This window comes from Globicephala melas, chromosome X (assembly GCF_963455315.2).
Source record: "Globicephala melas chromosome X, mGloMel1.2, whole genome shotgun sequence".
Lineage (NCBI taxonomy): Eukaryota > Metazoa > Chordata > Mammalia > Artiodactyla > Delphinidae > Globicephala > Globicephala melas.
Window position 1 is genome coordinate 80,460,107 of NC_083335.1, and position 26,372 is coordinate 80,486,478.

The 26,372-nt window shown below is 44.7% G+C and overlaps 1 protein-coding gene across 1 annotated transcript in view; it reads left to right on the plus strand.

Annotated features, from left to right (window-relative positions):
- Positions 1–3,871: 3,871 nt before the first annotated feature.
- The window catches only part of ITIH6 (inter-alpha-trypsin inhibitor heavy chain family member 6), a 38,154-nt gene continuing 15,653 nt past the window's right edge, over positions 3,872–26,372 (plus strand). Inside the window, 11 exon segments of the mRNA XM_060292045.1 lie at positions 3,872–3,986; positions 4,399–4,454; positions 5,083–5,205; positions 6,468–6,622; positions 11,668–11,758; positions 11,760–11,779; positions 12,623–12,684; positions 12,687–12,866; positions 15,029–15,198; positions 19,924–20,040; positions 25,756–25,927. Of these exon segments, the coding sequence (XP_060148028.1) occupies positions 3,872–3,986; positions 4,399–4,454; positions 5,083–5,205; positions 6,468–6,622; positions 11,668–11,758; positions 11,760–11,779; positions 12,623–12,684; positions 12,687–12,866; positions 15,029–15,198; positions 19,924–20,040; positions 25,756–25,927 (1,261 nt within the window).

Consider the following 26,372-nt stretch of genomic DNA (forward strand, 5'->3'; position numbering starts at 1 on the left):
ATATTAACTAGGAACAAAGATGAAAAGCTGAGTTATCACCAAGCAGCTCTGTTCAGGTGATAAGGAAAGGCAGGCTAAAGACTGCTTACTGCAGAATGTCAGGGGATGAAACTGCCTAGTACCGGGACATCCAAGATTTCAGACACCTAAAGCTTACATGAGAAGCCCAGAATATCCTCACCACCAGTCCTCTCCTAACACATTTCCCTTCCCCCAAACTATATAAAAATCAGTACCTCTGAATGTTGGAAAATTCTGAAGGCTGGGAGTAAGTGGCAAAGATTTCCTTCCAAGGCTACCTATCACTTCTTTAGTCATCTAAGTTGTACAGCACAGCCTAGCAACCAACTTAATATTGGACATCAGACTTTCCTGTTCTTCACGTTTCCTAAGCCTTTCCCATCACTGGAAAAGCTTCCTAACCAACCCTTCTCCTGGACCCCACTCCCTATCGCTGTTGGGTTCTTTCTGTTCCCAATACTCAGAGAAAGCAGCTCCCCTCCTTTCCATTTCCAGGCTCATGTGCCCTCTCCCTTGAGCTGCTGGTGAATTCTTATTGTTTTCTTCCTTTTATGTACAGGGCAATTTAATTCATTTTGTATCACTCTAAGCCCTGAGAGCTATTCTTTCCATAGCCAAAATGACTACATTTTATTAAACCAAAGGCAAATTTCCCATAGACGAGGAAACCGGCTACCCACTTTTGAACTAACACTCCTTCTCCCCTGCTCTTTGCACATTGAGTCCTTCATCAACACATACCTGTGAGGCAGGTTCGGGCCTCACATGCAGACATTGAGCATCAACTATATATTATGCACCTCTACAGAGGTGGCTCTTTCTCTTGAGGGGCTTACATTTCTACTGTTTGAGCATTAGCCTCCTTTTATGGCGGACAAACTGGGGGTGAGGGAAGTAACTTGCCCATGACAGAGCAACTAATGAATGGCAGAGAGAGGACTTGAACCCAGGCCAGTACGATGCCAAATACCAGAGCCTCCACTACTATGCTCAAGTACTGCCAATGTTTTAAGTCCCATAATATCCTTTCCAACCCTCTTCAAAAACATATGCAAGGCACATTACAGTGTGATTTTCCTCCGTGGAGGCAAGTCTAATTGGATATCCACATACCCATTCTGATATTGTCATAAAGTGTCATAGGATATATAACTATTTTGTTGTAAGATCAACATGAAGTTTTTAAGATCTTATTTTTATTAAAGTAATGCACATACATGGCAACAAATCAAACAGTAAGAAGGAGCACATGATAAAAACCAATGGTCCCCTGCCTTGACTCTCCCCATCTCCATCCCACCCCTTCAAAGCAACCTTTTAACAGTTCTTGGGCTTCCCTGGTGGCGCAGTGGCTGGGAATCTGCCTGCCAGTGCAGGGGACGCAGGTTCGAGCCCTGGTCCGGGAGGATCCCACATGCTGCGGAGTGGCTAGGCCCATGCACCACAACTACTGAGCCCACGTGCCGCAACTACTGAAGCCCGTGCGCCTAGAGCCCGTGCTCCACTATGAGAGAAGCCACCACAATGAGAAGCCCACGCACTGCAAAGAAGAGTAGCCCCTGCTCTCCGCAACTGGAGAAGGCCCGTGCACAGCAACGAAGACCCAACGCAGCCAAAAATAAAATAAATAAATTTATAAAAAACAAACCAAAAAAAAACCCAGTTCTTGCACTTAGTTCTGCTGGTGGCTCCCTTTACAACTCTAGATAACATGTATATACTTTGTCTCTTGGTTTATAAAATTTAGACAATATCCTGTTGACTCTCAAGTATGACAATGAGGGCTTTGTTTCTGTACACTGCCTCACTTTCTCTCCACTCCCCTGCAATGTTTAACGCTGATATTCCTTTGTTTTTCCTAGTTAACTTTGTAACTTGAAAAAATACATATACTCAAACCTCTATTCCTTATTCCATCCATTTTTGACAGGTAATTTTGACTACCCACTTTTTAGGACAAGGATATTAGAGCCACCACCCTCCCTCTGCCCATTGAACGACCCACATTGTCAGTTTGATCTTTCCTTCACATTGTCTAGGTTATTAACATTTACATTCTGTCCTGCAGCCACAACCAGCTCTTCCCTGCTTTGTCTTCATGTTGACTGTAAAACCTGAAAACCAGTCATGATTTACATTATCATGACTATGTAAATATTTTTCAAAACCCAGCCAAATAGTGAGCCAGGAATACAGTTCCTTCTCTACAAGTCCTATGTCACAATCTTTCGGCCTCTCCAAAGAGAATGTTTCTACTATCAAGGTCAAAGGGAGTCCCTCTTATATTCCATCAGCTTCTTATAATCATGTTATGTTTTATTTTGCTTTGTAGTTAGACCATGATTTTTTCGAACAGGTACACACACACACACACACACACACACACACACACACACACGGATTCTCTAATAGCCTTTCTTTATTCCTTGAATTATTTGCCTTTATTGTATTCATTCTTTCAACAAACATTTATTATCTACAATGTGCCAGGCACTGTTCTAGAAGCTGAGGATACAGCAGTGAAACAGATCCTTGTCCCCATGGAGGTGATATTCTAGTGAGGAAGAAAGAGAAAATGATCAGATAAATAAGTAAAATATATAACAAGTTTAAGTGTTATCAGTGCTATAGAGAAAAATAAATCAGGGTAAAAAGGATAGGGAATGCCAGTGAGAGTGGGAGGTTATTGAAGTTTTAAATAGGTTGGTCAGAGAAAGACTCACTGAAAAGGTAGCATGTGAACAAAGACTTGCATGAAGTGAGAGAGCTAGCCAAGTGGATGCCTGGGGAAAGAACATTCCAAATAGAAAGAACAGTCAGTGCAAAGGCCCTAGAGCAGGACTGTGCCTGGCATTGTTTGTCTCGTGCCTGCCATTTTTGAAGAACATAAAAGTCAGTGTTGCTAGACTAGTGGAGGAAGGCAAGGAGGGAAGTAATAGAAAATGAAGTCAGATAGGTAATGGGGGCCTGATCTTATAGGGCCCTGTAAGCCAAGCCACAGTGGAATCCACAGGAGGGTTTTTAGCAGAGGTGGGAGAGTATCTGACTTGGGTTTTAAAAGGATCCCTCTGGCTGTTGTGAAAATATACTGGTGAAGGGGGCAGGGATGACAAATTAGGAAGCTGAAGACCAGTGAGGAGGCTGTTGTAGTAATTGCTTGGGTTGGATCCACTATTACCTGGGTTCACTGTTCTGGGCACCTGTTCTGGAAATCCTTCTTCAACTTTGGAAAATTAACTTCTAACAAGTTTTTGACAAATTGTCCTTTATTTTTTCTGTTCTCTCTGGCTAGGACTCCTGTTATTCAGATGTTGAACCTGCTGGATTAATCTTCATCTCTTAAATTTTCTCTCCTACTTTATGTTTCTTTGTTTTTTGGCCCTGCATCCTGGGAAATTTCCTCAATTTTATTTCCCAGTCCTTCTGTTGATTTTCTTTTAATTTCAGCAACTTATTTTCCATCCCTAAGGAGTCTTTCTTTTCTCTGATTGTTCCTGTTCTGTGGCATTTACGTCTTGTTTTTTTCATGTTTTACCTTCTTGAAATTTCCTGAGGATATTATCATTTCTTTTCTGAAATTCTCTTTCCTTTCCAAAATTCCCCAATTTCTCTGGGGTCAGTTGTTCTATTTTCTTATTTTAGTCTTTTGCTTTCATGCTGCAGGTTCCCTTAATTTGCCTGAAGACACTTGGTTATCCATCCCAGGTAAGGGAAAAGGACTGGTAGCTGATGTGGGTTTCTCTGTTGTTGTATAAGCAGAGCTGTTTTTTTCTAGCTAGGGCTCTCTCCCATGAGGAAATTCTGACAGGAAACCTCGTGTGGACTTGGGGGAGGTTGCAACTGACAGGCCATGGTCACCAAATACAAGAATGAGGAGGCTTTGTTATGCGATACCAAATGCCATAGGACAAGTCTGAATGTTCCCTACGCAGTTTGTAAAATGTCGTTAGAGATTTTGCCTGAAGGTAAGTGCTGGGGCTGCATGTGCTCTATGTGGATGGAAAGGGCAGAGGGATAGGGGTTCTGACTGATGCTGATGTCCCGTGTGCGCACCTTCAAGTAATTTTCTTTCTCAGCTCCAGTTCTCACTCCTGCCCTCCACAGTTCCTGTAGACACAGTCCAGAGCATCTCTGGGTTCCCACAGGCAGACTGACACCCATCAACTGAGCATCTCCCCACCCCTCCCCCACCTAGGTCTCCAGAGGGACAGGGAGCTTCCCATACTTTCGAGATCAATCAGGCCTCATCCAGCTCTAGTCCTAGCAGCTAATGTTTACTGAATGCTTACCATGTGCCAAGCATTCTGAAAGTACAAGCTTTTTTAATCTTCATAACAACTTTATGAAATAGGTACTATTATTACTCTCTTTTTATAGGTAAGGAAACTGAGGCTGCAGAGCAATTAATTAAATTTCACAATATTACACTCTCAGTAAGTGGCAGAACTGAGACAAACCCAGATGGTCTGAGTCCAGTAGTTCTACTTTGAACCACTATCTTATTTTCTCAGTCCTACCCTAGCCTATCTTGGCCTCTGAATATTCTGCAGATTGTAAGACTCATATCTGTAAGAGTCAATTTTTATGGGACCCTAAGTAAATCCTTCCTGTCTCAAGGCTAAAATCCATGCCAGAAAGGACCAGGATTGGGGCCTTGCTCCACCAACCCCTCTCTCACATCAGCTACCTTTTTAAGATGATCAGTGCTAAGTGACCTTTCTCTGGCCTCAGTTACTGTGCTCCTGTGGATGTTTATAGGAAAGAAAAACCCCACCCTGGGCCAACACAGCAAACAGACAGACCCAGAACTCTAGTATGTTTAGTTTCCATTCATCTTACAGCTGGATGATGGGAAAAAGGGAGGCATGGAACTGGCCCCTCTCCAGGCAAGATGCCAACCCCAGCTCTTGGACAATCCTGGCTTGTGTGGATTCAATGCCACATTCAGAGTCTTCCCCACCCTTCAGGATAGTCCCTCCCTCCCAAGAGAAGGGATACCTGAAGGCTTAAAAGAGCACGAGTTTGGAGATTGGGCTCAGACCTTCTGGATGTGAACAACAGCCCCGGGCCAGAGGTGGCATCTTGTCTAAATGGAGATGCCTCATCTGTATCAGCTTTTTGCTGACCATTCTCCTGGAACTGACATGCCAGGGACCTTCTGGGACCTCCTCATCAAGCACAAAGGTTAGATCTGGGATGAGGGAACAGAGCCCCAGGATTTGCAAGGAAATTAGCTCCTTGGGGGCAACAGTGGAAGGTTATTTGGTCTGCTTTCTCAGTCCTAGGAAACTAGGGCCAGAGGAAAGAGTTACTATTTTCTGAGCATATGTCAGGTGCTCCACCAGGGATTTTAGAGTTATTATTTCATTTAGTCCTTACAGCATCCCTGTAACCTAAGCTCTACTATTATAGCTAAGTAGATAGCTAAGCTATCTACTGTTATAGAAGAGGAAACTGAGGCTCAGAGATTGACACAGTTAAGAGGTGGCAGAACCAGAATTTGATTCTAGGTCCAGCTGATCCCAAATGCCTTCATTTCCCTCTGCCCCACACTGAGAATGAGCTAGACGTGTGGGTAGATGAAGGGATCATGGCTTCAGGAAAGGTCAGGAAGAAGATCGATATGTTACTTACTGTGCGGCCTCAGGCTCTGGGCCCAGTTAACACATCTGTAAAATATGAACAATAATATTATGTAGCCCATAGAGCCGATGTGAGGATTAAATAAGATCATGGATGCCAAATGCTTATCATGCTTTCAGTGTCTGATTGTACTTATCAGGTGCAATTCTTTTTTTTTTTTTTCCCCTCTTTTGGCCCCGCCTTGCAACATGGGAGATCTTAGTTCCCCAACCAGATCAAACCTGTGCCCTGTGCAGTGGAAGTGCAGAGTCTTAACCACTGGACATCCAGGGAAGTCCCCAGGTGCAATCCTTTACACTTGAGTTCCTAAAAAGGGAATAGATATAGATATAGTTATAGACACATATATCACAGTGTCTTGCACAGAGTAGAGCTCAATGAATGACAGCCACTCTGTTATATTCTAAAGCCTTGCTACCCAAAGTAAAATTCATAGACCAGCAGCATCAACATCACCTGGGAGTTTGTTACAAAGTCAGAATCTCAGTCCCCACCCCTGACTTGTTAAATCAGAATCTGCATTTTAACAAGATGTCCAGGAAATTCATGTGCACATTAAAGTTGGAGAAGCACTTGTCCAGAAGTCCCTTGATTTGTGATCCTCTGTGAGCCTTTAGGTCTGAGACTTGGTAAAGCTCACTGAAATATTAGGCAGATCCACAAAATGAATGACAGAGGCTGTTTTCCCTCTCTGGGCCTCAGTTTCTCCACTTGTACCTTGAGGCCTGTCCAGGAGTCCTGGGTACTAATACATGTAGGCCAAGGATAGAGTCTACCTAACCCACCTCCCTGTCTTCCCTCAGCTGTTGATGAAAATCTATTCAATGCATTCTACTGTGGTTTCCCGCTACGCCCACACCTTGGTCACCTCTGTCTTGTTCAGTCCGCATGCCAAGGCTCATGAAGTCATCTTTGACCTGGATCTGCCTCGCCTCACCTTTATCTCCAATTTCACCATGTAAGTCTGCTTCCAAACTCACTGTTTTATTCATTCTTTTGTTCATTCTTTCAGCAGAGCATAGTGATAGAGAGCATGCACTCTTGAGTTTGAATTCTGATTCTGCCAGCTATGGGACTCAGGACAAATCATGTCACTTATCAGAGTCTCATTTTACACATCTGTAAAATGGGGATAAAGTTAGAACCCACCAGGCTTCCCTGGTGGTGTAGTGGTTAAGAATCTGCCTGCCAATGCAGGGGACCACGGGTTTAAGCCTTGGTCTGGGAAGATCCCACATACCACGGAGCAGCTAAGTCCGTGCGCCACAACTGCTAAGCCTGCGCTCTGGAGCCCACGAGCCACAACTACTGAAGCCCGCATGCCACAACTACTGAAGCCCGTGCACCTGGAGCCCATGCTCTGCAACAAGGGAGACCACCGCAATGAGGAGCCCGCGCACTGCAATGAAGAGTAGCCCTGCTCGCCGCAACTACAGAAAGCCCGCACCCAGCAACGAAGACACAGTGCAGCCAAAAATAAATAAATAAATAAAATAAAATAAAATAAATTAGAACCCACCTGAAAGGATTAAATGAGCTAATATATGTGAAAATATATGCTAAAATTAGTGGCGGGCAGATAATATTTCCTTGATAATATTTGCTTGATTATTTTTTTAACAAACATTTCCTGATGCTGACTGTGTGACTTACACTGGGCTGGGTATTACGGAAAAAGGAAGATGAATTGCACATGGTCCTGCTCCCAAAGAGTTCACAGTCTAATGGGGGAAATAAAAATGAAAGCAGATAATTTTATTAAAGTATGCTGGGAAGAAAGAGAAGCGTGAATGCGGGATGGTGGGGATGGTGGGAATGGCGAGGCCTACCAGGAGACAGTGGTCAGTTCCCCAGCCCCATGCAGAGAAAGCCTCACAAAGATGATACCTAAACTGAGGTTCAAAATATGAGCTGTTCATCGGGCAAGCAGGCTGAGGGCAGGGCTGGAGAATCCAGGCAAAAGGAGCACAGGAATAAATGTTTCCCCATTAGGGGAACTGGAAGGACTTCAGTGTCACCAGAGTGTAGGGCACAAGCAGAGGTAGAGAGTGGTCAAAATTGAGACTGGAGAGGTAAGGAATGACTAGGTGGTAGAAGGCTGCCAATGCCAGACCAAGCACCTGGACCTTACTTGATGGTCTCCAAACCATCTTATGTGTTTGCACACCCATCAGGAAAAAATTGATCATGTACTTCCCAAATATATATTATTTATTAATTTATAAAGTCTATAAATACACTACTGAGCAAATATATTAGGTACATTATGAAGCATATGTAAAAATATACATAGACAATGTAAGAGAAAACCCTATAAGTAGAGTGTTAACATTGTTTTCCCACTCCCTCAGTGTGTGTTGGCGTGTACACACTCCAGCACCCCCAGAGTGTGTGTACTCCACTTTAGAAATAACTGTGGCCCATAATGAGGAGATATGGCAAGGTTTTAAGCAAGGAGTGACAATAGTGAGGTGGGGTGGGCTGGAAAGGCCAGCTGGGAAGCAGGGAGCTCAGTAAGGAGCCTGAGGCAATATCCGCATAAGGGCTGCTGAGGGCTGGAACAGCGTAGTGGGGGTGGGATTTGAGATACCATAAGGAGGGAGAAACAACCTGGTGCATACATGTGGGGAGTAAGTAAAGATAGAAGGTGCCCACCTGATTTCAGCTTGTCTGACCTGGTAGATGACAGTGCCTTCTTTGAGATGGTAAACGTTGAGAGGAGGAGCAGATAAGGAGAACTTGGTGGGGCCTCATTGGCTCATATAATACCTTAGTGTGAATTAGAAAATGGTCCCAACGGGAAGAGTGACTCAGATTTAGCAGATGAATGAGGCCAGCACGTGCAGAGTTTCGGCCTTTGCACAGACCCCCTCACCAGAGGTGGGCTTTGTGCTATAAACAATCTGTAAGCCTCTGTTAACAGCAGCCCTAGAGCCTGAGCTTTGTCATCAGGAACCTCCTGGCCTTGATGGACAGATGGCACTCCCCCGAAGAGAGGAAAGGTTGGAGGAGGTAGGCAGTGTGTCCCTGGCAAGGGAGTTCATGGGAGAGGTGGTGAGGTAGTCAAAGAAAGCTTCCTGGAAACAGGATTTCCATATGGGTAAGACTGGAAGGAACCAGGATCACTGTGTGTGGGTGACCCAGGAAGATCAAAGGCAAAAAAGACAGCATGGGTTTGGAGTATGGGGGCTCACCAGAGAGGTTGCTGGTCAAATGATACAAGAGCTAAGCAGTCAAACAGAATGTGGATTTTTGCTCTAATAGAAAAAACTCCAAAATAATTTTTTTAATTAAGCAAAGCAGGCTGGAGGAAATGTTTTGGGCAGACTCCATGGAAAGTATGCTTGCTGCAGGTAGCACACATAGAGAGGCCCCAGTGTGCTGCTGCCAGACCAGCCCCACCCTACACCCCTACAACCCCCAGGAGACCTTGGGGCAATGCCAGCTCAGCCCACCCCCACATGAGCCCAGCCACAGCAATAGTCTGTTTCAGCTGCCTAGAAACACTTCCCACCTGAGTGGTCTTTTCTGCAGGTTGCATATCCTCCTCAAGTGTTCCTAGAAACTGCTTCTTTGGTCAAATAACTTCATTCTACCCCAACCACCCCCAGTACCTGTGCCTTCCATTTGTTAAAGAGAGACTGTTGTTCCTGCCGCTTGCAGAGTTGCAGTAATGTTCTCTAGGACAAGGAACTATCTATCACTCCTCAAAGACCAGATCTGACCCATCCCCCCCTTCAAGATTTATCTTGGACTCCCATTCTCCATATCTAGTCTTCACCGTCATATGAGCTCATTGAGTCTAGTGTTCAAAACCCTTTATTCTCTAGGCTTATACAACCACTCCAAACTTCTCTCCATAACTCCTTTCCCTACCTCTCTGTTCCAGCCAAATCTAACTACTTGCTGTTCTCTGAAACATGGTCCCTGTGTTTTCCTGCTGTCTGTATTGAATGCCCATTCCACAAATAATTGTTGAGCGCCTACTATGTGCCAGGCAGCATTCCAGGTACTGGGGATACAGTAGCAATTAATACAGAAAAAATCCCTGCCCTCAAGGAGCTTACAGTCCAATGGAGAAGGCAGATAAGGGAAAAATAAACAAGGAAGTATATGTCAGTTTATGGATAAGTGTTACAAAGAAATAGAAAGTAGAGCAAGAGAGATAAAGAGTGAGTGGGAAGGCGCTGTTTAGGAGCGATCAAGGATGTCTCTCTGAGGAAATGACATTTGAACAAAGACCTGAAAGAAGAGAGAGTATAAGATTTGCCAATATCTGGAGGAAGAGTGTTCCAAACAAAGGGAACAGAAATTGTAAAGGCTCTTAAACAGGAGTGTTCTGAAAAAACTCAAGAAACAGCAAGGAGGCCTTGGTGGCTGGAGAATAATAAATAAGGTGAAGAGAAGGAGGGGATGGGGTTAAAGAGGTGACAGGGAGCCATATAGTATAGGACCATGGAGGCCCTGGTGAGGACTTTGGCCTTTACTCTGATTTGAGACAAGAGCCACATAGACTTTTGAGCAAAGAAGGGACATGGTCTGACTTAGGATTTAACAGGATCTAGGATCTGTCTGACTGCTGTGAAGAGAACAGGTAATAAGGAGGCAAGGCTTTAAAGAAGGAGGCCAGTTAGTAGGTTGTTGCATTTATCCAAGCAAGAAATGTTGGTAGTTTGGATTAGGGTAGTAATTGTGGGTGTGGGGAGAAGTAATCAGATTGTGGACATATCTAAAGATAGGGTCAAAATTCCCTGATGGATTAGAAGTGGTGTATGAGAGGAAGAAGGGAGGCAAGCATTACTCTAAGATTTCCAGCCGAACAACTATTTCCTGAGATAAGGAAAACCAAGGGAGGAGCAGATTTGGGAGGTGGAGGAGCTACAAGGAACTCAGTTTGGGATATGTTAAGCTTTAGGTGCCTATTGGAAATGCTAGTGAAATGTCAAGTAAGCCATATATAGGTCTGGAGTTCAGGAGACAGGTCCACACTAGAGATACAGATTTGGGAGGCCTCTGTGTGCAAATGATATTTAAACCCATGGGACTAGATGACCTCACCTAGAGAGTGACTGTAGAAAGAACAGAGGAGAGGAAGGGGAGGTCTAGAGCAGAGTCTAGGAATGTTCCAAAGATTTAGAATCAAGAAGAGAAGGAGCCAACAAAGGAGACTGAGGAGGCATGGCCAGTGATGATCATTTGTCCAAATCTTCCCTAATTTGAACTCCCCCACCACCAAGGCCACCTCCTCTAGGACCTTTTCTGGAAGACTTGGGCAAAAGTGCTTCCTCCCTTCTTTGAACTCCTTTATACCTTATTACCTTCCTTAGAGCAATAGGAAAAACTGGGGTAAAACAAGTTTGAATTAGTATCTCATTGGTCTCTGAGCCCGCTAAGGTCAAGGCCCCTTCCCTAGTCAATCTCAGATGCCTTTGCAGCAATTTGCATTCTGCTTTCACAATTTTTACTGCCTGTGCCACCCACCATATTAGTTACTTAATATAGTTTCTGTAAATAGATACACTTAAGATTACCTAAGTTAGGCTTATCCTAAGTAACAATATCTATGAGCTCATGTGTTCAACGTGCTACTTATATTTTTAATACACATTACAGTAAATATATAACAATTGTAATAAAAATGTTCAGTTGTGTCCCACCTAAAATTATTTTATGTGCCAAAACATGGAATTCATTCAACACTTTGGAAAACATAAAGTCCTAACACCAAGTCAACCATATACCAACTGTGTGGTCTCTATTTCCCCACCTGACAAATGGAGATAATGATAACTGCTTCACCTGCTTTTATCTCCCTGGACTCTGCTCTCTTCTCTTCTTCCTTCTCTCACTCTGGCTTCACAGTTCTATTTTGCTCTTTTTCTCTCCCCATCCCTCATCCTCCTCTTCCATCTTCTTTGTATGTCTCTTTCTGTCTATGTCACTGACCATCTCTTTTTTCCTTTCTCTGTTTCTGTCTGTCCTTCCTCTTTCCTGCTCCATCAGGACCATCAACAATAAAGTCTACATTGCAGAAGTCAAAGAGAAGCACCAGGAAAAGAAAATCTATGAGGAAGCCCATCAGCAAGGAAAAAATAGCTGCTCATGTAGGCATCAGGTAAGGCTCCAACCAGTCTGAAACATGACAAGTTCATCTTAGATGTGTGATCAGGGACTTACACATGTTCTCACTTGGCCTCAATCTCTACCTCTGTAATGTGGGGATAATGATCTCTACTTCATAGGATTACATGAAGATGAGGTGAGTTAATGAATAGCAAAACCTATAAGAGAGTAGGTGTTCAATAAATGGGAGTTTACTTCACTACTTCCACTTTCCTCCTGCCAGCAGGATGTGGCTTATTTAAGAACTGGCATCTTCCGGTAAGGTTATGTTCAAGTGAGATTTCTCTAAATCAAATCCTGTTTCCTAACTGAGTTCCATTCTGATGGCAGAAGTGTATTGTCTTCCTTCAATGTTTCCTCTCAGCCTCCAAAAGAGTTTCATCAAGCACGGAAACTTTAGGTTTGGCTACTGCATACTGAGGAATTAATGGCGTATAAACAAGCTTAGTCTAAAGCATGGGGGAGGGGTGGGTGTGAGGGGTTATTTGAAGGGAAAGAGACATTGTGTGTAAATTGAAACCTCTTTTTATAAAATAAATCATTACTCCCTTGTTGTTTTATTGTAGATTCAGATTTTCACTAACATAGTTTCCTTATGGGTAAGCTGCCTGTGATAGAATTTCTTAGGCAGAATATTTAAGAGGATGAATGAGTGAGAGAGATAGTTTAACAAGTGGGTGAGTGAATAACTAACTGTGGTTGAGGGACTTAGCTGAAACAGAAGCCTGGCCAGGTCTGCTGGGGCCAGAAAGGGGGTAGCCAGAACTAGGTCATCTAACAGCTCCCCTCCTCCTCACGACATCCCATCTCTCATCCTCCTCCCTTTCAAGACCAGGGACTGAGAATCAGAGAAGTTTCGCATCTTCACCAGGCTGGCAACAGCCACAAAGGTGACTTTTTTCTCGCCTACGAGGAGCTGCTGCAGCGGCACCAGGGCCAGTACCAGCTGGTGGTGAGCCTGAGACCCCAATTGGTGACAAGGCTGAGTGTAGAGGTCACAGTGTCAGAAAAGACAGGCATTGGCTATCTTCACGTACCACCGCTGAGGACCAGCCGCCTGCACACCAACACCCACACAAGTATGTGAGCAGCACTACAGGTCAACCATAAGACTGGCCTTCCCTAAATGGGAAGCTGCCCCTTTTCCCTCTGCTTCCCTCTAATACCACTTCTGCCCTAGGTTCCTTTCCCATTCAAACAAGGAGAAGAGGGCAGGTTTGGAGTTGAAAATATTTCGGTTACAAACTTGCTCTCATCCTTGCAAGCTGTGTGAAACCAGCAAGTCCCACATTTCCCGCAGTGGTGATTTCCCTCCTGAAATTGTAAAAGGGGAGAAGGAGTTGCTGGGTCAGCTCCATGAAATCATATGTTGACATTGCTAAGGGATTCAGAGCCCACACTTGCTTTCCTCTGGAATCACCACTGAGAATGGAAGGGCAATGGGAGGACAGTGTGAAGTGCAGGCTGCCCCAGAGGACATCATCTCAGGCCCTGTATGCCAGAGAGATGTCCTGGCTGCCAGGCTTGCTTCAAACTTCATCTCAAGGTGTTTGTTTTTCCATCTCAAGGTGTTTGAAGGCCACACTGGCTACGGCCAGCAGAATCGCTATGTGAGCTGTCAGAATACAGATTCCTGGACCCCACCCTCCTGGAGTCTGCTTCAGTAGGTTGGGGAGGGGCCCAGGAACCTATCTTTTTAACCCATTTGCAAGTGAACTTGATGTCCAGTCAGATTGGAGAACCACTGGTCCGGCCTAGACGCCTCCGCTGAGGGACAAGTGGACAGGCACAGAGAAATCACCCATGTCATGTGGCCACTCTCGCTAAACTGTTTAGCTTCGGATGTCCTACCTACTTGGATCCTGCTGACCCAGAGAGACAGTATGGAATACAGACAAGAGAGAGACAGACACAGACCTGGGTTCAAATCCCAGGTTTGACCTTCTCCAAAGGTGGGGCAGCAGGCAAATCACTCACTGGCTCTGCTTCACTTTTCCCGTCTGTACGATAGGGACGTGCAATCGATGGCCCAGGACCACTGTGAGAATTTGAGAAAATTCCTCTCTGCAAATCACTGGTACAGAGTAATGAAGACCTGATGATAATTGTAATCATTAGCATTATCGAGCACTTACTAAGATCCAAGTATGGTTCCAAATGCTTTACATAAATGATCTCACTGAATTCGCACAAACACTGTCTATGAAAGAGGAGCTATTATCCTTCCCGTGCTACAGATGAGGAGCCTGAGGCTTAGAGAGTGTGAATAACTTGTCCAGGGGCCCACAGGCAGCATCTGAGTCCTTGGAGCTTGCACGCTTAAACCCTAAGCTATAAATGGCAGCTCCCTCCCCCCTTCTCCTTAAAGGTTAAAACGGAGGGGAGAGCCAATCCTGTGGGGATAAAACAGAACAAAGACCTCTGAAAGGAAGGAAGCCAAGGGAATGTATGTAAGCAGACGCCTCAGAGAGTATGGGGGCTCAGTTTGCCCCTAAGCTTCCTGACAGCTGTAGCAGGAAAGGGGGGTGGGGAGCAGAATTCCCTAGTTTCCATTTTCTGGAAAAAAGGAGGCACAGAGGCATGTCTAAATGGACATTTGTCTTGGGCTGAAATTCCAGAGGAGTTGATCTTGTGGCCAGCTCAGCAAACATCCGGGACCAGAAGTTCATCTGTGATTTCATGAGGCGCTAAAAGTCTTATTCACACACGTGATTCTGAGAGTCAAGGAGCCAGAGGGGGAAGAAAACACATGAAATTCTATCTAGAAGAGAACGTTGCTGGGCTGCAGTTTCCCACAGCAGTAAGGGGCATGGGAGGAGACCGAGGCCCTGACTGTGTATCTGTCTCTCTCCACAACACACACGACACGGTCTCTCCGGGAGGAGATCCAGGCTCCTGGGGACATGACACTCCTCCAGAGACTGGGCTCCCTGGATGGATGGCAAATGAGCCAGGATGAAGTTGTGAGTGAGGGCCAGGCTGCCAGAGCCTGGGAGCTGAGTGGGGGCTGGGTCTGTCAGGCTGGGCCCGTGGAAGAGGCAGAGTAGGGGGAGCTGGTTGTAGGATTGGGAGAGGAATGTAGCATTTGGGCAGGTGGAGGGGCGTTGCAGGCAAAAGGAACAGCAGGTGGTGCAGGGCTTACTTCTCACCCTCCCCAGATATTGCCTCTTTTGATGTCCCTTTACCTGACTTTCTGCCTGGTGAGCTCTCCATCCCACCTAACCCCTCCCCACCCATGCAGGTGAGGCTGACTCGCCCCCATCCACCAGGATTGAGAGGGGAGAGACCAGTGTCCGAATTACCTTCTGCGCGACACTGCAAGATCAGTCTGCCTTCTCCAGTTCAGGTATCAGGGCCGACTTCGTGGTCCAGTATGATGTAGTCATGGAGGACATCGTTGGAGACGTGCAGGTGAGAGGGCCAGGAGAATGGAAAGAGCGTGGGCTCTGGAGTCAGACAGACCTGGGAAACAAGGCGCTGGCCTCCACAAGGTGCACGTTTGTTTCTCCCTAGGGATCAGTGAGGACTAGTGAACACGGATAGGACGGTGTGTAGCGACACATGACTTCACACCTGGTGAGGCACATGTGTCCCCCAAAGGGTTGGACACCCGGAACTGTATAAACTGAATCAAGATCCAGGTGAATACATTCCTAACTGAAGCAAGTCATAGCCCACTCTTAACCAGACCTTTCGGAAAGGCAACCATTGGCCAGCGATTAGTCTCTCACACTTTCTGCAGCTCTGATACTCTCATGTTCTCTTGGGCTTTCTGGATGTCTCTAAGTTTTAAAAATTCTTTTTGCCTCACTTGAGCCATTTGCCTAAACAGGGAACCCTTAAATTCTGAGCTCACACACTCACGAAGAATGTGCAGAGGTCCCACGCTCTACCAGAGGGGTAGAGGCTGATCCGGGACCCTTGGCTTCACAACAACAATTGCATGGCAGCCTGAGAGGTCTGGTCCCAGCCTGCTTCTCCCACCACACCTCTCACTGCCTCCAGCACACAAACCATCCTCCAGCTGCCCCACACCACGCCACACCACACACCAATGTCCCAAAGCACCTGAACCTGCCAGTCATCTGTGCCTGAGTATGTGCTCATACTGTCTGCTGCCCTGGGAATGTCTTCTCCCTCCTTTTTCCACTGGTGAGTGTCCTCCTCATCCCTGAAAACCTTGCTTCAGTGCCACCTCCATGATGACCCCACCCCACTTACAATTCCTCTCTCTGCTCTGGGCTAGTATAGTGCTTTGGTTACACCTCTCCTCATGCACTTACTTATTCATTCATTCATTCATATGTGGACTCACCTCCATCAAGCTGGAAACATCTCTAGCCCAGTCCTGCCCTCAGTGACTCTGGGAAGTCAGGAATGAGTTGGACACAGTCCCTAATCTCCCTTTGGAAATGTCCCATCCTGAGGTAACTCGATACATAGAGCCAGAGCAGTCATAAAAGGTTCTAAGGGCTGTGTATAAATATGTAATGGGTTACGTATGGATACCACTGAGGAGGGTTTCACGAGAGCCTTCCTGAACGAGTTGGCCTTTAAGTTAGCATAGGAAAACTGAATAGACTTTACCTCCACCTGGGCCGATAGGATGAAGGGGAGGGCATGCAGAGAGAGGGGAATCGCATATGCAGAGGCACAGAGGTATAACAGAGGCCTGTTGTGTAAGGGGAATAGAAGCAATTCACCCTCTCAGAATAGGAGCTGAGGGTATCATGCCAGTAGGTGGCAGCAGGGCCTTAACCTGGTGTTCTGGTGTGTGTGTGTGTGTGTGTGTGTGTGTGTGAGTGCACACGCGCGCGTGCACGTGTGAACTGAGACATTTGTCTGCTTGTTCATTCTTTACCTCTCCCATCATTGCCTGGAGTAAAGATACAGATAGAACAGACGGAACTAGGCATTAAATAGTACGACTGATACTCCCATCCACTGTGTGCTATGATTCCTGCATCCCCCAACCAAGAACCCCTCAATTCACCTCCCATTTTACTTGAGTATGCCCGCCTTTCAAAGCCCAACACATTTACTCCATGGGCACCTAATCCGTTATGCCCACTGCTGGCTGATGTCAGGAACCCTGAAGTGAATCACACACAGATCTTATTCACTGTCTCCAGGTGAAACAGAGAGACACGAGAATGACACAAGATGAGAAGTGCTTTATCAATGACAACATAAGTATGATGGAAGCCATCATGAGGGGTGAGGAGGTCAGGGAGCCTGACCTGGGTCTTAAAGAATTCAAAGAAGTGTGCCAAGTTGGGAAGGGGGGCTCTCAGAAGGCAAAGGCAGTCTAGTAAACTGAGGGCTGCATGATACAAAGAATAGAGGCTGGAAATATCCAGGGGTGTGTAGGGAACTACAAGTGGATTGGAGTTCCTGGAGTTTTGATTTGAGGCCCAAGAAATGCTAAGAGGTGAGACTGAAGGCCATGAGTGCTGCAGGGGCTTGATAAGGAACATAAAATTTATGTTGAACATGCCCAGGGAGCCCTGAGAGGGAATGATGCTATGAGGTTTGTGTTTAGAAAGACCAGACCTTGCAGCTGCTGCAACGATGCATGGACGGGAGGGGCCCCAGGAGAAGCAGGGAAACCAGAGGGAAAGGAGCCCTAAATTTGGACTTCATTAGTTTGGGATGGCGAGGCGGGTTGGGCCTGAGACATATCCAGCAGATCAAACCAGCATGAATTTGTGGCTGGTTGGATGTGAGGAGTGAGGGACACAGGAGGATTCAGGGGTGACACTCAGGTTTGTATCTGGAGTGACCATGTGGATGATGGTGCCTCTAAATGACAGAGACACGCAAGGCTGAGATGGGAGGAAGGTAATGAATTTGTTGTTTGGGCAGCATACATTGGAGGCTTCAGCCATCCAAGGGAACAGGTCCAATGGTGAGTGTGTATGAAGCTGTGGAGGGGGAAGAGTGAAGAGCATCGGACTGGGGAAAGAGTTGTGGGGTCAGCAGTGGAGATTCAGGGGTTGAATCCAAGAGAGCTAGAGAGGTGACCCAGGCCAAATGTATAGAGCCAGAAGAGCAGACCCAGGATGGCAGTTGCTAAGGTAGAGCTTCCCAGTCTAGGAGCTATTGATCTCCACAGCCCTTGGGGTATCTGGCCCCACGGAGCTGCCATCAGCCTATTCAGGGCTGTAAATCCCCACCACTTCCCTCCATTGTGCTACACAAACGTAATCATTCTCTTTGCACGCCATGACAGACAAATATTAGGCAACACTGTTTAAGGGACAGTGGGGAAATGGAGCTGAAGAAAGAGACTGAATCCGATGGACCTGAGAGCTGGTAGGAGAATAAGGAGTGTTCATCCTCTCTGGATCCCAGGGGAAAAGATTCTTCTGAGGAGCAGAAGTGATTGTCAATTGTGAAATATATCAGGGAGGTGCAGTCTGGTGAGAACTGAAATACACCCACTGAGTTTTCCAACCAACTGGTCGTTGCTACCTTTGGTGAGAGATGGATCAGCGGTGGGGGTGGGAGCCAGGCTGCAGTGGGCAGAGGAGTAAACCGGAGGTGAGAAGACCATTGCAGCTGCCGAGTTCATTACCTTGGCATGCTACCGGGAAGAAAGGAGCTGATTTGAAGTTTGGGTGGGATTGGGATGAATGGAGGTTGTCTTAGTGGATGGAAAAGACACCAACATTTTTAAACTCTAAAGAAGACCCAGTCGGGTGCATGGGCTGGGTTGGAGAGTAGGAGTCTGGCTGGTGGAGGAGGTACTGGAGGCTGGGCATGCATGGGGTCAGGGAAGGATTGTTTTGTCTTTCAGTAGAGGGAGGAGGCATATAGGTGTGTGGACCCTGCGCAAGGGTGGGGTGGGCAGTCCAAGGGACATGGCCTGGTGCCCTTAATTTTTTCATGAAGAGGGAGGGGAGGCATTTCCTGAGAATGGGGTGGCATGACAGTTGAAGGGAGTGTGAGAGGTTGGTGACCTGGGTCATGCCTCTGGTTTACATAATAGGATGTGAGGTGTGGGGTCACTGGTGAGCCTGGGACCATGGAGAGGTAGGAATGTGATTTTCCCAGAAGTCTCACCTACCCAGGTATGGGAAGAACACAGAAGGGCAGCTGGACTCTGCCTGTGGCTTGGGCAGTTGCAGGATGGTTGACCCAGGGCTTGGGGAACTGCTGTAGAGTGCCAGGAAAAAGTGCAGACAAAGCCTACGCTTGTGCTTGTGAATTAATTCAAAGGCTGGGGTGGAGGGGAAGAGCAAGATGTCCTCCCATCTCCTTCCTGCTCTCCACCACCCCCCTCCCGCCCTCCAAGATGGGAGGAGATAGTGTGTCCAGCTTTGTGACCGGAGAATGCCTGAAGGGCTGAGAGGAGAATAAGCTGGTTATCCCAGGACAGAGCTTGCTTCAGGCTCCTGGGCAGCTCAGACCCTCAGCAAGCCTATACTTCCTTAGGCTGAGCTGCCACTGGTCCTGGGGGCCCTTCCAGCTTCCCCCTCCCCTTCCCCCAACTGTCCCAGGCCCCAGGCTCTGCAGAAGGAGAGATGGAGTGGGGGAAGGGGGTCAGCAGCCAATCATATCCCCGATAGCCCAAGGCATCTGCACCTGGTCTAACCAATCCCCTCTGAACAAATAGCTCACTCAGCCTCTGCTCCCTCCTCCCCTCCCTGCTCTGCCCAGCAACAGCAGAAAGGAGGTTTAAGGAGGAGAGGGAGGCCCTGCAAACTCCCAGCCCCTGGCAGCAATGGAGCCGGGCCCCAGGCTCACTCTATAGAGGGAGGTTAAAACAACACTCTCAGTTCCTGGAGCCCAGGCAAAACGTCCCTAGGGGCCCTCAAGACTATGCAAGCCCAGCTCTCACAGACAGGAACTCACATATTACAGAGATCCTGATCCCTGGAGCCTTGGGCCACAAGCCAGTCTCATTTTCTCCACAGCTCAGGGGCAGGCCCTGGGCTGGCAGCCTGACCAGCAGAGATACACTTCTGGTGGAGGAGATGGACATTGAGCAAACAATCCCACAAATGCCTATTTAATAGCAACAGTGATAAGGCCTAGGAAGGAAAAGAGCAGGGTTTTATGCAGCAAAATAAGAGGGGACTTGATTTAGACTGGCTTTCACAGTTTTTGTTGATTCCACTTCTTTTTCTCCAGATTTGCGATGGCTATTTTGTTCATTACTTTGCACCCAGAAGCCTTCCACCTGTTAAGAAAAACGTGGTGTTTGTTATTGACGCGAGCGGCTCCATGTTTGGTACCAAAATGAAGCAGGTAACAAGGACCCTGGGGATCGTTCATTGCTCTTGATTTAGAAAGCTCAGAAAGCAGAGAGTGCTGGTACAGTGGTTCCCTGAGACAAGACACCCTGCCATCCCATCACCTTTGGACCTTATAGGCCTAGGCCTACCTTAGAGTCTTGGTACCTTACATATCAGGAGCCACGTAGACATGGAGCCACAGAATCATAGGAACACTGAAACATAGGACTGTGGGGCCTGAATCCATCAAGAGCCTCAACCACAAACCTCCAGGTCTCATAAAGGCCCAGAGTCATAGAGACTTTGGGCTAGAGTACTCTGGCATCATAAAGCATGAGTCAAAACATTAAAACTGTAGTCATTTTAGATTCAGAACTGTCAAGGGGCCACAGCTTTGTTTTGTTTTGTTTTGTTTGACTATATAGCCAGAAGAATACAGTGCACTGGCCTTATAGGGCTTAGAAGCCATAGAGTCCTGGGTCCATCTAGGCTTCAGTCTTGTACCTCACCTACCATAGCACCCTTGAAACAGAATCCTGGAGCCATAGGCCAAAGAGATTTTGACTTTAGAGCCTGAATCCATGAAGTTCTGGAAGCAGCGTTTCAAACCATTGTACTCTAGGGTTCTAGAAATATACAGTTCTAGTGTCTTGGGACAGTGTAACCTTTTTACCTTGACATTTTGAACCACAGAGGCCATCCGACCTAAGGCTAACTGACTTGTGTTTTATGAGAATATAACCAAACTGGGAGAAGGGAAGTATTGAAAACTGTCTCCTCTAGCCTTTAATGTATGGGAAGGGATATACCCAACTCCAAACCTTTTTAGTCTTCCCATTTCATCTAAGGCAGGATAAAAGCTGAAAGAACTTGTGATGAGCATATTCCAGGGGCTAGGTGCCCTAAAAGACTGAGACCTAATCCTAGAACTATAGAATGTTTCTCCTCCCCCCATGCATGACCACCATATCAGCTGGGTCCCTGTGTAAAAGCAGGAGGTTACAGTTGAAAGAACTGGAAGCCTGTACTCTATTTATGAAAGAGTCTCTAGGGAAATCCAAGACAACATAGGAAACAAAAACAAGGACTCTAGAAACAATTTTAGCCTCTGACACCCACAACTGCAGCAACCAACAAACACAACCTAACTCCTAATAAGATAAACATAAAACCTCACACTAAAGGTCTATTTACTTCATTTCCTTTTACCTCATACCTCATGTCTGGCTTTCAACAAAAATATACAAAGAGTGCTAAAAGGAAAAACACAATCTGAAGAAATGAATCAAGCATCAGAACCAAACTGATATGGCAGAGCTTAGAAATTATCAGACCAGGAATTTAAAATAAGTATGACTAATATGCTAATGGTTCTAATGGGAAGAGTGGGCAACATACAAGAACAGATGGCAAATTTAAGCAGAGATGGATATCCTAAGAAAATTAAAAAGAATACTAGAAATATAAAACACTGTAACAGGAATGAAAAATGCCTTTGGTGGGCTCATTAGGAAACTGAACATGGCCAAAGAAAGAATCAATGAACTTGAAGATATGACAATAGAAACTTCCCAAACTGAAAAGCAAAGAGAAAAAAGAATGAAAAATATATATATATGGAATCTAAAAAAAAAAAAAATGGTTCTGAAGAACCTAGGGGCAGGACAGGAATAAAGACACAGATGTAGAGAATAGACTTGAGGACACGGGGAGGGGGAAGGGTAAGCTGGGATGAAGTGAGAGAGTGGCATGGACTTATATATACTACCAAATGTAAAATATATAGCTAGTGGGAAGCAGCCGCATAGCACAGGGAGATCAGCTCAGTGCTTTGTGACCACCTAGAGGAGTGGGATAGGGAGGGTGGAAGGGAGACGCAAGAGGGAGGAGATATGGGGATATATGTATAGCTGATACACTTTGTTGTAGAGCAGAAACTAACACATCATTGTAAAACAATTATACTCCAATGAAGATGTTAAAAAAAAAACAAAGACAAAATATCCAAGAACTGTGTACATGTACAAAAGTGTAACATGTGTAATGGGAATACCATAAGGAAAAGAAAGAAAGTAACAGAAGAAATATTTGGAGGAATAACAGATACAAATTTTCCAAAATAAATTACATCCATCAAACCACAGGTCCAGGAAGCTCAGAGAACACTAAGCAGGATAAATACCAAGAAATGTGCATGTACGCATATCCTATTCGACCTGCAGAAAATTAAAGACAAAGAGAAAATCCTGTAAAAGCCCACAGAAAATAATATCTTACTTATAGAGGAACAAGAATAAGAATTACATTGAATTTCTCTTGAGAAACCATGCAAGGAAAAGGAGAGTGTAGTGAAACATTCAAAGTGTTGAAGGAAAAAACCACTCACTTTGAATTCTGTATGCAGCAAAATTGTCCTTCCAAAGTGAAAAATAAAGACTTTATCAGCCAAACAAATATTGAGAGAATTGTCACCAGTAGACCTGTCTTGCACAGCTAAATGTTAAAAGAAGTTCTCCATAGAGAATGAAAACGGGATAGCTCAGATACTTGGATCTACATAAAGAAAGGAAGATTGTTAGAGAAGGAATAAATAAAAGTAAAATAATATATTTTATTTTTTAACTAATTGATCTAACAGATAATGATTTGTTCAAAATAATAATAGCAACAATGTATTCAGTGAATATAGTTTACTGATAAGTGAAATTAATGACAGCAATGTTATAAAGGACAAGATAGAGGAATTGGACTACTCTGTCACAAGGTATTTGAACTATTCATGAAGCTGTATAGTGTTATTTGAATGTGGACTGTAATTAGTTGTAAAGGCATGTTGCAAACTCCAGGGCAACCACTAAGAAATTTTCTTAACATAATGGATATGCTAAGAGACGAGAGACAATGGGGTCATATAAAACACTCGACTGAAACCAGAGAAGGCAGGAAAAGAGTAGGAGACAAAGAAAAAAAAGGGAAACAAAGAGAAAACAGTTTAAAATATAGCAAATATTAATCTACTTATATCAGTAATCACCTTAATGATGACTTGTCTAAATACACCAATTAAAAGACAGAAGCTTCCATATAATGTTTATGTATAGCTGGTTCACTTTGTTATAGAGCAGAAACTGACACACCATTGTAAAGCAGTTATACTCCAATAAAGATGTTAAAAAAAAAAACAGTACGGCTGACTTAAAAATTGCTTCAAAATTTAAAAGACTAGATCTCATGTTAAGTGTTCTTACCATAACAAAATTTTAAAAATTAAAAAAAAAAGACGGAAGCTGTCAGTGTCAAAACAAAACAAAAACAAAAACCAACTATGTTTTCTACAAGAAGCCCATTTTAAATATAAAGACACAGATAGATAAAAGTAATGGGATGCAAAGAACATATACCATGCTAACACTAATCAAAAGAAAGCTGGAACAGCTATATTAATTTCAGACCAAGTACACTTCAGAGCAAGTAAATTGTCAGGGATTAAAAGGTGCATTATATTATGGTAAAAGGGTCAATTCTCCAAGAAGACATAATAATCCTTAATGTGTATGCACCTAACATTAGAGTGTCAAAATACATGAGGCAAAAGTTGATAGAACTGCAAGGATAAATGGACAAATCCACTATTATAGTTGGAGACTTCAACTTCCCTATATCAGAAATGGACATATCCAGCAGGCAGAAAATCCATAAGGACATTGTTGAACTGAACAACACCATCATTTAATTGAATCTAACTGACATCTACACAACGCTTCATCCAACAACAGCACAATACACATTTGCCCCAAGCTCATGTGGAACATTTGCCAAGACAGACTACATTGTGGGCCATAAAACACACCTTAACAAATTTAAAATAATATAAATCATACAAAGTATGTTCTCAGACTAAATGGAATAAAACTACAAATCAGCAACAGAAAGATAGCTGGAAAATCTCAAAGTAATAGGAGATTAAACAACATACTTTTAAAAACGTAATCTGTCCCTGGATAACAGGAGATTCTCAGGGAAGCCATCCTTTATGTGTCAGCCCTCTCAATGGAAGCAGGAATATGGTGCTCAGCTCCTTTTTTCTTTTTAAATATTTATTTATTTATTTGGCTGCTCCAGGTCTTAGTTGCAGCTTGTGGAATCTTCTTTGTGGCATGTGGGATCTTTTCATTTGCAGCATGTGGGATCTTTTTTTCTTTCTTTCTTTTTTTAGTTGCAGCATGCAGGATCTTCGTTGCCACATGAGAACTCTTAGTTGTGGCATGTGGGATCTAGTTCCCTGACCAGGGATTGAACCAGGGCCCCCTACATTGGGAGTGTGGAGTCTTAGCCACTGGACCACCAGGGAAGTCCCCGGTGCTCAGCTCCTGATCCCAGAATGTGTGACTTATCCCCTGAGTTCATCTTATGGCAGGAAATATTCTGATTCCCTTAAAAGCATTCAAGGCATCTTCTATCAGTTTAAGATGTAGAGAAAGGCAAGCCACAAATGTCCTTCCTGTGGTTTCTAGAATCCACACCTCTATAAAAGGTTGAAGGTGTATATTATGCTTAAAATCACTGGATTTACCACCTCCAAAATACAGATTTGAGTCCCTGGTCTATCAATGACTAGCTGTGTGACCTTGAGCTGGCCACTCCACTCTCTGAGGCTTAATGTCATCTCTTGTAAAATGAGGATAATATTAGTACCTTCTTCATTGTGTTGCTGTGAAGATGAAATGAGCTGATGCATCTAAAATTGCACTGCCAGGAGCATAGCAATTATCCTATAAATGGTACCCTAATACTGGAACCTACATATTGTATTCCCTGAGCGTAGCCCTATACTAAATATTGTCATGGAGAAGGGAGCCAAGAGGAAGTAGCAATCTAAGCCCTGTTCTCAGAGGACTCAAGATCTGTATGGAGAATGAAAATATTCCACGTAAGATAGTCAGCAAATAGTGTGGGACAGGGAATATCTGGGTGTGAAGGGCATGGATCAGACTAGGCAATCAAGGAAGGGCTGCCCAGAGAAAGAGCAACTGAAGGAACTATGAAGGTATGAATAAGTAAAGGACAAAGTTGTGGAGACGAAATAGAATCTAGGTTATCTGGAGGCTGGTGAGAAGACCAGCCTGGAAGAAACAGAAATTGAGGTAGAAGAACAGATTAGAGAGAACAGAGAACCAAAGCATGCAAAGTCATTGAAAGGTAGCTATAAATACCTGTCGTAAAGCTCTTAAACTTTAGGGCCCTCGAATCATTGAATCCTTGATCATGGGCTCAGAAACCATAGAACTCATGAATCCTAGCTCTCTGAAAGCATAGAACTTGAACCTTCTCGATCACCACTGTCCAGTAGAACTTTTTTGATGATAGAAATGTTCTAAACAGTGTCCAGTACAGTAGCTGCTGGCAACATGAGGTTATTGAACCCTTGAAACGTGGCTACTGCAAATGAAGAAACAGAATTTTAACTTTTTCTTTAATTGTAACTAACTTACATTTACATTTAAATAACTACATGTGGCTAGCAGTTACCATTGGACAGTACAGTTCTAGGCTTTGATCCATTAGAGCCTATAGAGCATTTTGGCCTAAGAATCCTAGACTTAAAGTGCTGGAGTCAGAGAACATTAAAACCATACAACACTTAGTACCTTGTATAGAAAGAGCCTTTCAGTCTTGAACAAGACCTCAAGTCTTGGTCCATCTCCTTCACATCATCTATATCCCACAGATTAAAAAGGCCATGAGTGTGATCCTTGGTAACCTGCCGGTCAGCGACTACTTCAACATCATCTCCTTTTCTGACACAGTTAGTGTCTGGAAAGCCAGAGGCTCCATCCAGGCCACCATCCAGAATGTCCCCAGTGCCAAGGACTACCTGGGGCACGTGGAAGCTGCTGGCTGTGTTAGACCTACCCACCCAAATTGGCAGGCTGTGGTTACATGGGAAATTCTTGAAACCCTCCCTTCATGCACCCATCCACTTCACCTCTCATAATGTCTGAAATATCACTGTTACATTTTACACAAATATGTCCCTTTGTCCTTCTGTGTTTCTTTGCCTAGTGGAAAGAGCATAGCTAAATCTCCATGTATTTTAGGACACATTCCTCTTTGGGGCTGAATTTCCTCCTCTTTAAAGCACATACTCAAAAGAATTTGCTGAAACTTTTGTGTTTTTTTAATCAATAATCTAGATATTTATTTCTAAGTATTTGAGCAAGCTGCTGCCCTGATTTTGGCTTCTGATCAATCCTCTCTCAGACGATTACTGAAGTCTCCCCCACCCACCACCTCCTGACAACTCAGCCCTTTTTCCCCTGTAGCATGGAGGTGGAGATGCTATCC